Source organism: Terrapene carolina, unplaced genomic scaffold (genome assembly GCF_002925995.2).
Source record: "Terrapene carolina triunguis isolate 2854851 unplaced genomic scaffold, T_m_triunguis-2.0 Scaffold85, whole genome shotgun sequence".
Taxonomy (NCBI): domain Eukaryota; kingdom Metazoa; phylum Chordata; order Testudines; family Emydidae; genus Terrapene; species Terrapene triunguis.
The window spans coordinates 33,377,388-33,390,844 of NW_020664436.1; the positions used below are offsets into that span (position 1 = coordinate 33,377,388).

The following is a 13,457-nucleotide window of genomic DNA, read 5'->3' on the forward strand; positions in this document are numbered from 1 at the left end:
GCCCTCTAAAATTTGGTGCAGCCCTTAGCAAGCAGAATAGGCATGGAGGGGCTATTATGCTGTGCTCACTATGTTTAATAATATAGCACTACAGTAGCAATCAAAGACGCAAGTCAGGATCAGGGTATCCTTGTGCTAGGCTTTCTACAAATACGTAGAAAGACACAATCTCCATTCTGCAACGTAATTTAAGGCCCCTTTGCCACATTGTTCCTACTCCTTTGCTCTGAAGCACAAGGTCTGTAATTAGGGCTGACCAAGAAAAACATCATTACAAGAAATATGACCAAAAAACAAAATGAGAAACAACTTTGTTAGGGAATCTTATTAACCAGCTCCCTCCCTCCCCCCTGCCACTAAGTACTTAGAACCCACTCCCTTGTTCAACCTTTATTTTTTAGGACTGAGATAAATATCAGCTCCGCAATGAGACTAATGGACACATCCTCCACATGGGGTATGTCAGCAGACAGACCACTGCACAATACTGTCTGAGTATAAGCCATTATGAAAGACGATGGCTCCTAGTGATTTAAGATGTCTAGTATAGTTCTTTAAGATATGGGATGTTTAGTGGGAATTTTATATCAGTCACTCAGCACTCCCATCTCTTATGACTTCAGTCACTCAGCACTCCCATCTCTTATGACTTCAGTCACTCAGCACTCCCATCTCTTATGACTTCTTGGAAATGTTCCAATTTCAACCCGTGTCCTTTCAGTAAACCTACTTCTTCCTTCTCAAGAGAAAAAAAAAAGTGAGCCAGACAATTTGTTCACGATGTCGTACTGTAAAATTCTTCTAAATCAAACAGAATATATTCTAGCAGAATTGAAAGGACACTGGTTAAAGATCAAACAAAAGTGGAGCAAACATATGGTAAGTACCTCAGAGTAATGCGGAGAGAGATATTTTCCATTGTGCTTGGCAATGGTGTGCATAATGTTTAATGCCTTGTCTCCTTTTTTGCGTGTCAGTAGCCAGCGTGGAGATTCAGGAACTGCCCTGTAAAAGCACAGAGGGAGGCAAGGATTTTGCTTAATTGTGTCTTTAGAAAACCATGGGAATCATCACCTGCATTAACACCTAATGCAGTGATTCTTCAGCCTCTCAACAAGATAGAAATTCTACCCAGCTCCCCAGGCAACTTTCAGCTTGACTCTCAAAATACTTCATGCCATGGACAACCAGGAAGGTCCATGGACCACAGCTTGAGAACTAGTAGATTGTTTATAGTTCACATGCAACATTCAGCCATTTATCTTTATCTTTTTTATTTAAATAGTTGTTAGATCTTGCTCAACTTTCCTGAAAGTTTCCTAAGGCCCAGAAGCTGGGTGACATAGGGAATTGGTGACAGGACATGTAATTTTTTGCCTCTACATTGGAGGACCTAATCTAGCTCAGATCAAATGGTTGATTGACAGCCTATGTGAAAGGAGTTGTTGACCTGGCCTAGTTATTAGCATTGGCCTGCAGTAGTAGCTGTGTTGGTCCCAGGATATTAGAGACACAGGTGGGTGAAGTAATATTTTTTATTGGAACAACTTCTCTTGGTGAGAGAATTGCTTGGGGCTCAAGCAATTTTTTTATTTTCAAAACTGATGTGGCAAGCCCAGAGGTACCAGGGCTATGAACTGCCAAGCCTAGAGGTGCTGGAGCTCAGCCCTGGCAAGCCCTGGTACAAATTAAGCACTGCTTGTCTCTCTAGTTCTTAGGAGACAGTTAAGCATGGGATTGGGTGATTGTAGATGTTGGATTTAGTCCCAGCTCTGTCACTAGCTTGTTGTGAGAACTTCGACAAATCACTTACTGCCTCAGTTTCTCCAACTGCAAAGGAGAATAGTTACTCACCTTTGTAAAGTGCTTTGAGAGTTTTAGATGAAAATCACTGTAACTCTATAAGCACAAAGTTGTATTAAAACTCGCGACCAGGGTTTGCACTAAGTGGCACTTTGCTGACAGTCTCAGAGAAGAAAAGGAGTGAATGACATGGAGAATGAATTACCTTTTTACCCAGAGATGTAGTTCCCTTCAGGTCAGGGTTGAGGCACACAGCTGGGAAGAGAATGATGCGTATGAGCAGCTGATTCAGCAGTAGTGCATACTTCCCCACACTGCCCTAACTGAAGTACTTCAACCTTGACTTGGAGGACAACTCCTACAAGAGAGAAAGTAAGGTAGTTCACTCTCCATTCCTGTTCAACCCTGGGCCTTTCCCACTCCATTCAAATGAAATATTGCTTGTGGTCAAGCCAAACATACAAGTTAGTTAACATCTCTGTGAGGTTCTTGTTCCCCTCAAGTGTTTCCTGGCACTACTGGGACAGTATTCAGTCACAAATAAATGTAATTAAACTTTCAAAAACATGTATATGAGATCCTCCAAAGAAGTTTAATTTGGAATCCAGGCCTATGAGACCTCTACAAGGCAACCAGGGAACTTTGGAGGATGGACCCAGTGGTAAGAGAAGTCCACCCATGAAAATATAGGCATATTGTGAGGGACATTTTTGGTGGATTCCAGACCTGTAAAACCTATTAGAAAATGTCAGACTATGGGTCTTGTATAGTTTGACTAATCAGAAAGGCATTTTATCAGGCCACAAAGTTGTTTTTTTCACTGCATATTTTGTAACCAGGTCTTAATCTGAAATGCATCCAACAGTAATTTCTGGAAAGTTCAGGGAAACCCTCTTTTTAAGAATTCTCCGATCTAGATCTGAATACAAAGCATGAATCTACAGAGATCAAATGAACACAACGTTACCAGTAATACAGCAGGAAAAGAAAATTGGGGAGTGTTATGGCCAGCTGAATCCCCTGCCACGTGGGAATCAGGTAAGCAATCCCAGGAAGAATCATTATTCCAAGGGTGAAGAACATCTGTATCACAATTCCAACAATCCTTCGCTGATCTGAGCCAACTATTTCTGTCACTGAAGAGAGAGAAAAAAACAGAAACAGAAATAAACCCTATTCAAATTAAAAACATTACATTTGCAATGTTGGCTCACGGTTATGCAGGGGGTTCTACCTTGGATTACAACTGAAGGTGCCCTTTTCCTAAAAATTATGTGTAACCCATGTGCCTAATAGAGCGCTATTAGAGAGGAGAAAGGGGGAGGAATTAGTTGTCTGGATCACTGTTAGGCCAATGCACAGTTAGCGTTCCATGTCCAGAAGTTTCTGGAATTGGGTGCTGTACTTTTGGTCATGCTCAATAGGCTCCCTGTAGCTGGACTCAGACTCTATTGAGGGCCAATAGTTAGGGCTGCTGCTTTATAAAAAGACACATGACCTACATGGGTTGGGAGAAGCTCAGGTGCAGGAGCAGTCTGGCTTTCCCTAACTGTGAAGCATTCTGCAGCAGGCTAGTGTTATGGTGAACTCTCCAACACAGGGCAGCACTGGCAGCATTAGTTTTCCCCTCCCATTTCCTCTTTCTATGACTATCTTCTTTCATTTGAATTGTATACCTGGAATGTTATTTGATTTTTAGCCAAACTGTTTTAGTTAAATTGTCTTAACCAGTATGGGTCACAATCGCTCTTCTTAGTTAAATGTGATGCTGGAGAAAGAGTCATCTGTATTTGGCTCTTCTTGGTTTTGTATTTTTATTGTAACAGGGTTTTTCATTTATAGACACCGCTACCTCGATATAACGCGACCCGATATAACACGAATTCAGATATAACGCGATAAAGCAGCGCTCTGGGAGGGGGCGGGGGGCTGCGCACTCCGGTGGATCAAAGCAAGTTCGATATAACGCGGTTTCACCTATAACGTGGTAAGATTTTTTGGCTCCCGAGGACAGCGTTATATCGAGGTAGAGGTGTACTTAAATACTGATTGGTTGGCTAATTGGGTGACTAGCTGATTGAGTCATTCTACAGTTCAGCAGAGAAGGAGAAAGAGTCTTTGTGGGCTTCAATTGGAGATTTCTGCAAGCAAGAGATGGGAATATATTGTTGCAGTGCTTTTGACTCAGCAGACTGTTTTGAGTTCATGAGCAAAGACTGTAACTGAGACTGAAGAGAACTCCAACCTCAATTTTTGGAACTCTGAGTTACTTCTCACTGTGAGTTTGTGGGGACTAACCTGTTAGATTTAATTTGTTTGTTTTTTTGTTTCTATTCATGTATAACTCTGAAAATAATATATGTGGATTATGAAGTAGCCCTGTTATGTAATAGAAAATAAGCTATTATTATTGTGTTTCTTTATCATTATAAGAGTTTATAAAGTTGGTACTTAAGAATTAAGTTAATTACTTTTGATCTTTTTTGGAACTTGATTGTGGGGAGGTTGACCCTGCGCAGATGCAGAGGAATTTGTATCACTGGTGACTGAGAGCTCCTTAACATCAAGGCTCAGAGACTCGATCTGTGTACATTGAACTACCAAAATCTTGTCCCATGAAAAACTGGGTTCAGTGTAAAATCTAAGATTCTTTGGGGGCAGCCTCTTCTTGGATTGTTCCAAAGTACCATGTCAATAATTTGAAGGGTATATCTCCAGAACATTACAGGAACCAACCTCCAAGTGTACTGAAGTCAATGTTTTGGTATAAAGTATATGTTCCCTATAGATCGATATATGAGGCATAGTAACTTAGGCCACTGATCAGCCTTAAACGTACCTGCTGGTAAAGCAAAGGGATAAATAAATCACACTGACCGAGGCATGGTCAATACTAGAAAATTAGGTCAGCATAACTACGTCATTCAGGGAAAAATCAACACCATTAAGTGGCATAGTTAAGCCACCTAAGACATCGATGGAAGAATTTTTCCATTGACCTAGCTACCACCTCTCAGGGAGGTGGATTACTTACGCAGATGGGAGAACCTGCCTCCCATCTGCGTAGGTAGTGTCTACACTGAAGCACTACAGAGGTGCAGCTGCAGTGTAGACAAGCCCTTAGGCTGTTAAGTACCTACGTCACTTTTGAAAAAGGGACTTTGCATTTTAAGGCTATATCTACACTACAGAGTTAAATCAACTCAAGTTATGTTGACGCTCATAAACCACTGTAATTACATCACTTGTGCATGTTCACACAAAGCTCCTTGTGTTGCGGAGTGCATCCACAGTTGGTGCTCCAGCATCAACAGAGAAAGAAGTGCACCATGGGTCGCTATCCCACTGTGCAACTTCAAAGGTTTTTTTTCCTCTCTCCTGCTGATGATAGCTCATCTCAATTGATTGGCCTCTTACAGTTGGTATGGCTACTCCCACCTTTTCATGTTCTCTGTATGTATAAATATCTTCTTTCTGTGTGTTCCATTCTATGCATCCGATGAAGTGGGTTTTAGCCCATGAAAGCTTATGCTCAAATAAATTTGTTAGTCTCTAAGGTGCCACAAGTACTCCTGTTCTTTTCACCACCTTCTGCCGCTCAGAGTTCTGGGAATGGATCACAGTGCATCATGGGGGCAGGCTCACCATCCCATGATGCAGTTTTCTCCATCCCATCATTCCATGAGTTTCCAATTACTTTTCAACTGCCCCTGTAAACTGTGTGCCTGCCATCTCTTCCTGATAGCATGAATCCTGCACTGCTCTCCAGTCTTGTTATGAACACAACACAGCTGATCCTGCAGTATTTCATGACCTGCAAATCTGAAAATGAATCCGCGGTGCCTGTCCTGCTGTGTGCCATGGAAAGAAACAATTCAAGATTGACGTTAGAATTCACAAAGGAGCTGCACACCGTGAAGCATCGCTATTGGGTTTGGGAAACAAGCACTGAGTGGTGGGATCGCATCGTTATGCAGCTCTGGGATAATGAGCAGTGGCTGCAGAACTTTCGGATGTGCAAAGCCACCTTCCTGGAACTGTGTGTGGAACATGCCCCTGCCCAGTAGTGCAAGAACACCAAAATGAGAGCTGCTCACATGGTGAAAAAGCAAGTAGCAATCGCTGTGTGGAAGCTAGCAACTCCGACTGCTATTGGTCAGTCACAAATCAGTTTGGAGTTAGGAAGTCCACCGTAGGGGTTGTGATTATGCAAGTGTACAAGGCCATTAATTGCCTCCTGTGCCGAAGGACTGTGACTCAATGTATAGGAAATAATGGATGGCTTTGCAGCAATGGGATTCCCTAACTGCGGTGGGGCAATAGATGGCACGCATATCCCACTTTTGGCCCCAGACCATCTTGCAACAGATTACATCAGCAGAAAGGGATACTTCTCTGTGGTATTGCAGGTGCTGTTGGATCACTGGGGTTGTTTCACTGACATAATTGTGGAGTTATCAGGGAAGGTGCACACATCTTCAGGAACACTGGCCCATACAGAGGGACTTTCTTTTCACACCAAAATATTCCAAGAGGGGATGTGGAAATGCCAATAGTGATCCCGGGAGACCCTGCCTGCCCCTTACTCCCGTGGCTTATGAAGCCTTACACCGGAAACCTTGACAGCAGCAAGGAATGCTTCAACAACAGGCTCAGCAGGTGCAGAATGTCCATTGAATGTGCATTTGGTAGATTAAAGAGTCACTGGTTCCGCCTTTTTGGCAGGTTAGACCTCACTGAGGAAAATATTCCCATGGTCGTAGCAGCCTGCTGTGCTCTGCATAACATTTGTGAAGCTAAGGGGGAAAAGTTTCTCCGGGATAGAGCACTGAGGTGGATTGCTTGGCAACTGATTTTGAGCAGCCAGATATCAGGATTATTAGAGGGGCTCTGGGAGGGCTATTTGTATCAGGGTTATGTTATGTTCCAGTGATGATCTATCTCCATTGGCTCCTTTCACCTCAGATCATTGGTGAACAACTCTGCAGTTCTCACCTGCCTTCACATTCAGGTAGCCTGTCCACCAACATCCATTCCCTCAATCTCCCCACCCAAAAAAGGGGAAAAGTACATTTCTTACCAATAACATATGCTGTCATCCAGGTTCCCTTTCCAAATACACCTTGTAGGAAGCGAAAGACCAAAAATGTGGAAAAATTTGGTGCAAATGCCACAACGAGGCCACATAACCCTACCCCAAGGCAGGAGTAGAGGTAAATACGGATTCTGCCATATCTGCCAAAAAAAAAAGGGGGGGGGGGAAATGTTGAAAGATTACTAACATTTTCCTTCTTGACTTAGGAGAAGGTTTCAACTCCAGCCATAAACTAAGTCTTGTCTTGATGCTATCAATCTTGTAAGGTTTCCCATCACTAGGCCTTACAATGGTGGCTGAGTCTTTGTTGTACTGGCTCCTAGGAAGTGGAACTCTCTCCTCCTGGATACTAATCTCAGCCTCTCTGTCTCTACTTTTAAAGCAGAGACTGAAAACGTTTAGGCCCAGTTTTTGGAAAAAAATTTCTAATTTTGCATGGTGCACTTAAATTATAGAAATTAGAATGCTCCTATTGAAATAAATGGGACTTTTGCTATTGACTTCAACGTGTGCATGATTATTCCCTTAAACTGCCTATTTTAAGTACAGTCACACCCTGTGTAGGAAATGTCTTACCCTTTACTAGAATGCCAAATGAAACAGCAGCATAAATATTCTGTTTAGAGCTTATAATGTCTATCTTCCAGTATTTTAATTTTGTATTCATTAGTATTGAATTTTAAACATTTTATCCCAACAATATTAATGGACAAGCAAAACCTAACTACAGGCCCAAACTAGAGTTAGTTTTTTAAAAAATCATTTTTTTAATAAAAAATATTTTTGATCAAAATAAAAACGTTCTTTTTGCTCAAAGTTGTTGTTGTGGTTGGGGAGAGGACACAAACAAAACTAATAAGAAATTTTGACCAAAATGACTTTAAAAAAATCCTAAGAAAAATAATTGGCATTTTTCTATCAGCTCTAGGTAAAACCCTTTGAACTTTGTGGTAAAAGAGACAATTACAGAGCCAAATGTTGTGGGTAAGGTGTAATTCTATAATAATATAAATTATTTCTATTATCATTTCATCCAAGACTGTCAAAGCACTTTACAAGCATCATGATTCTCTCTGATTTGATCATGAGGTAACTAGTTTATAGTTGCTGCCCTGAAATGTTGTCTTCATCCAATGTTAACCTTGCTTTAAATCCCTTTATTTTGAATACAGCTAAGCAAATACTTTCAAACAATGATTTATCGACTCGCTCACTCTCTCCTCCTCTTTCTGTTTGCGAATTGTCTGTGTAAAGATTACAATTTTTTTTCTTCAGTTGATTCTTTTAAAAAAATTATTCACTTAAGAATGTTTGCAAGTAATCCTTGCTCTCTACCATATTTGAGAACTTTGTTGTGTGACTTCAATATGCAAAAGTTGTACTGTTTGCTTGTGATTGGACACATAGGTCACATGGTAGGTTTGTCCCCTACTGGATGACCATAATTCTCAGTACAATGAGGTTTTTATTGTAAATGCTTTTGTTTAGGAGTTTATGCTTTTGTTTAGGAGTTTATGCAGTAAATGCTTTAACTGAGAATATTCTCTGTGTGCTCTGCCTAATAAAATCACCTACTAGGATATTCTTGGATAGCAAATCGAAAAGGAGCACAAAACAGCAAAGGTTAATATATTTTTCAAATCAAAGAAATATTCATCTACAGTGAAATTCACCCCTGTATCTTGGGCTGGTATGAGGACTACACACCATTTAATTCTGACTTAATTCCTTAAAATAAGGCTTCCTCCTCCTATTTTGAAGGGAGTTGGACTTAAGTAGTGCTTAGCTCTGGTGTTGGCCCTGTTTACAGGACTGGATTTCACCCACACATTTTTGCAGTATTCAGTCAGCTCTAAAAATGTTGAAGACCAACTGTAACCATGATCTTGGTGGTCAACATATGGATATGTGTGAACTGAGAGGGTTGTAACACTGAGTTTCTTCTTCCTCTTTCAAAGGAGCTGCTTTCTTCATCAATGGCCTTATGCCCCACTCAGAAATTGCCAACCCCGAAACTCTCTGTGAATGCTTGCTTTTCATTTCTGTGTTCCTCTGTACTTCCTGAGTCCAGATGTGAACAGAAATTATGAAATACCACAAGAAGGGCTCTCTTCATGCTATTTTAAGTCCTAACAGGACCAGGAAGTACTAGAAATCTCATGAAGTTTCCAGACCAATTTTACAGACTCAGGAAGTTAAGTTTATGTGAGCTGGGTCCTGCTTATTGGAATTGAACTGAACCTCCAAACTTCGAATGTTTGCATATGGTGATTATAGTGCAAGATGTTTCTGCCTCTGTAAGGGTAGACTTGCATTAACACACATACTGTACCTGTCTGCAGCATAGCCTAGAGTGAATGCTCCTGTCAGAAATCCCAGATTGAGAACAGCTTGTGTTAGATCTAGCATCCAGGCATTGGCACACACAAGGTTATACTGTGGGAACAAGCAAGAGATATATTAAGATTCCCCCACCGAGATGGAATATTTTCCCTCAAAGCAAAACATTTTAGCAATTGTATTGCTCCAGGACAAAAAAAATGCCTGAGCAAAAACCTGATCACTAAGTGTTTGAGAAACCACTTTCAAGCTTTTGTTTTTTACCACCTCAGCCATTACCATCCCATCTCAAACATCCCTTTTTAATAGAAATTTATTAAGAAGATGATAATGCAGGCTGCTCCAATAACCCTTGGATTCCATAGACTTCCTGTATCCTTAGCAGTCTGGTTCCAGATCTAGCACAGAGACTGTGTTGCTATTGCTGGTTGATTAGCTCCTCACAGTGGTAGACCAGGGTAAGATATCCATGATCACCTTATTAGATTTATTAGCAGCTCTTGACACTGTTGACACCTTTGCTTAACTTGTGGGATAGTCAGTGTGTGGAGGTATGTCAATCGAGTGTCCTCCATGGATTCTCTCCTCCCAGAGGATCTCTGAGCAAATGCAGTTTCTTACTGATTGGTCTCAGATTAAGAGTCATCCATCTTGTCATCCTTCCCATTTATTGTGAACTTGTTCAATGGCAGGCCCAGATGGCACAGAGAAATGCCCGCACTAGTGAATCCAGATCACTGCAGCTACAGTAAAACAGAAAATGGGTCCTCCTTACCAAAAGGCTGCTGTGTTTCAGGTTTTGTACACCAAATGTCCTCAAAAGGGGAGACAATTGAATTGGTTTGTTGTTATACAGATTGAGTATAATAGTTTCACATCTGCTGGCAAGGCAATGCTGCATCTGTGTTTAGCTCAGAGTAAATGCAGAGCTATAGCCAGGGAAAACACTAACATCTCCAGATGTGTTAATTTTTTTCTTAGTGCCTCCTAGGCAAAAGTAGAGCTACTTGACCTGTGAGGGTGCAGAAAACAAATGTCAAACCAATTTCTGACAGGTTGAAAATGTTTTTCTTGCTGTAGCTTTCTCAGACCCTTCAATTCTTTATAAATGGACCTAGGACCCTAACTCAGTTTTGCCAAGTCTTGTGATTTATTGCGAGTCTCACAATATTTGTATTTTCTTAAAGCCACAGTTCCTGGAATCCTGTGATTAATTGAGAATCTCAACTTTCTTTTTTAAAAGTGAGTTTCTAGCCCTTACGGTGGTGGAGAAAAGTTTGACTACGTCAACCCTAAGGTTCAAAATCCAGAACAACAATAAAGACACCAACATTTATTATTTTTAAAAAGCTGATAATTTTGAAGCCAAGCTCTTGACTTTTGGGAGCTCAGCTCATCCTTTTTGAATGCCGAGTGGTGTTCAAAAGTGAACTTGTTATAAAACTTGTTATAAATCTTGGCCAGAATGTATAGAATCATTAGGTTCTTCCAGGAACAAAACTTGTTCTCATGTCTCAGAAACAATAACTGCTATGAAATTTTCACAAACTCCAAAGTGTGAACCTGTGGTCGCACATTTACTCTTTGACGAGTACTCCTACCTCCTTGTTTCTTAAACAAGTACAACAGCAGGACAGAAAGGACAGAACTTCATGAAATATTTCCATAATGTCCCACCACATAAAGTTTTTTCAAGAACATGGCCATTTCTAAAAGTGATTTTAAAAGTACTTGTACATGCCTGTGACATTGTCACTGGTGAGAGATTTCAGGAGGAACGTTTGAAACCACCCAAACAGGCAAACGCAGCCTATTTGGTCTTTAAAACTAGCTAATCGAGTAGAAAATATGGAGCCAGCTGATCTTCTGTAGAGTAAAACATGGAATGGAATAATGGAGTGAAAAAATTGGCAAAGAGGACTAGGTGGACGAAAAGCAAGGATGGCACCAGTAAGCCTCTTTCCTCTCTCCACCAGAGCCTATGGAAGTCACTCTACCAGTCACTGGGAAATGGATCTCTACCTGATATCTTGGAGCATAACCAGCCAGAGGGGTGAGATGGAGTCAGGGCGCAGTCACCCTCTGTGGTACACTCTTCTGGAGATATATTGGAAACAACTGCCGGAAGAATCTGGACCAATAGTCCCCGAAACTTAAAGTTATTTAATGAGAATTAAGGTTGCTCAGCACCATGTAAGGTCAAGATCTTAAAGAGAGAGACCAAGCTAGCAAATGAACAAAGGAGCTCAGTGTTGGACCGCAGTAAAGAGCCCCTCACCAGGAGACCAACGCAACGAAGGCCTATTTAGGATTTGACAACCTTGCTTGCTCTTAAAGCAGAGAGCCCTGACAGAAGACTTCTGTCCACAAGCCCTGCAATCAAAGAAGTAAAATAGGCAGAAAAAGTAAAAAAGTTACTGTCTCATCAGAGCTAATAATGGATTATTGTGAACACAGAATGAAAAGGATTTAAAATGAAATACTTTAAAAATAAACACATCATAAAAGGAAAATGTTTTTGATTTCAAATCCTTAACAGAATTTACAGGCAGACTTAAGTTACAAATAAATACATTTTAAAACTAATGAATTTAAATCACTTCCTTTAATTCCACCGTCTGAATTCAGCGTTCAGGACCTCATTTTTCTAACACTGAAAGTGGCATCAGGCTTTTTGCCCGTGTCTCAACTCTCCCAGGAGAAACAAGGCTACCTAAACACTTCAAATCAAAGCAAATTCACCTTTCACATATATGCGTTTGTAGTGCCACTTTTGAAACCCAGGGTTGGATTCCAATCTCATTCACTTGGTTGTAAATAAGGAACAGTGGCCACTGAAGTCAATGGAATTACACTGGCACAAAACCTACATAGTTGAGATGAGAACCAGGTCCATAGCCTATAAATTTGAGCCCACAGATGTCTAAGTATCCTGTTTTGACTCATGAATCATTGGCATGGACAGAATTACAAATGTAGATGTAGAGACCTCATTGAAAATATGAGCCATACTTTTCAAGCCTATTCTGCTAGGGCAATTTTTTTCTCATTGCAGAGCCTCCACACACCTAAGCTCCAAAGACACCCTTTCAGTCCCATGCTTTAGCAGTATGGAGGCCATTGTCTTGTGGTGCCTTTTGGTATTAAAGACATTGTGTGGGTTTTCCAAAAGCACATCATAAGTAACTTAGGGTCATAAGTTGCAGTGAAAGTCAACAGTCCCTTGAGTTTTTTGGAAAAATCCGACCCATTATTATTAATATTCTGATAATACTCAGAGAGGCCCCAGTCAGGACCAAAGCCCTCCTGTGCTAGATGCTTTACAAACATAGGCCCCAGTACTGCAAGCTGTTCTGTGCTAGTCGACCCCTGCACGCCTGCATGGAGCTCCGTTGACCTCCTTCATGGAACAGCTTGAAGGATTGGTCTGTAGAGCTAGATGGGCTCCTTGCCTTGGAAAGTTAATATGCTCGATCCTTTTAAAAGTATATATTTATTTTTGAAATAAGTTAATCCACATTTAAGATAAACAGAGAGAAAGTGAACAACCTGACATGAAGGGCCGGGGGGAGAGAGTGCACCAAAGAGGCAAGGGAAAATATGCTTCCTTTACAATACCCTTGTACCTCAATATATATTTGCAGCTGACAGTTGAAATAAACTGTTGCCTTAAAATATCAGACAAATACTTTAAATCACTTGTGTTTTCCATGAAACAAGAGACAACGGATAACAGTAAGGCACTGTGAGTACTTTCAAAAGGATTTATAGTGTAAAATGCTTAAGTAAATTAACTGATACCTTATAAGTCAATCCTAAGTTTTGCTTGGGTCCATATATTTAAATATTCTTGCCGTAGCTAAGAATTCTTGGCTCTGTTTTTTGTTGTTATTTTTTGTCTGTGCAGTTCCACTTAAATGCTCTTTATATAAACAGTGTTATTACAGCCGCGTTAGTACCAGGATATAAGAAAAACAAGGTGGATGAGGTAATATCTTATATTGAACCAACCATAGGTGCTGGAACTAGGGGAACAGGGGTTGCCGCACCCCTGGCACTAAGTGGTTTCCATCACATACTGGGTTTGCAGTTGGGTCCAATGGCTCTCAGCAGCCCCACTATACAAATTGTTCCAGCACCACTGGGACCGATTTCTATTGGTGAGAGAGACAAGCTTTCAAGCTTCCACAGAGCTCTTCTTCATCCTTTTCATTAACAG

At 40.8% G+C, this 13,457-nt stretch overlaps 1 protein-coding gene across 1 annotated transcript in view; it reads right to left on the reverse strand.

The window, feature by feature from the left end:
* The window catches only part of SLC22A3 (solute carrier family 22 member 3), a 45,797-nt gene that overhangs the window by 19,748 nt on the left and 12,592 nt on the right, over nt 1–13,457 (reverse strand). The window contains exons 2-5 of the mRNA XM_024195816.2: nt 9,231–9,334; nt 6,884–7,038; nt 2,771–2,939; nt 888–1,005 (exon numbers count right to left, since the gene is read on the reverse strand). Coding sequence (XP_024051584.2) covers nt 888–1,005; nt 2,771–2,939; nt 6,884–7,038; nt 9,231–9,334 — 546 coding nt within the window. The remainder of the gene's footprint in view (nt 1–887; nt 1,006–2,770; nt 2,940–6,883; nt 7,039–9,230; nt 9,335–13,457) is intronic.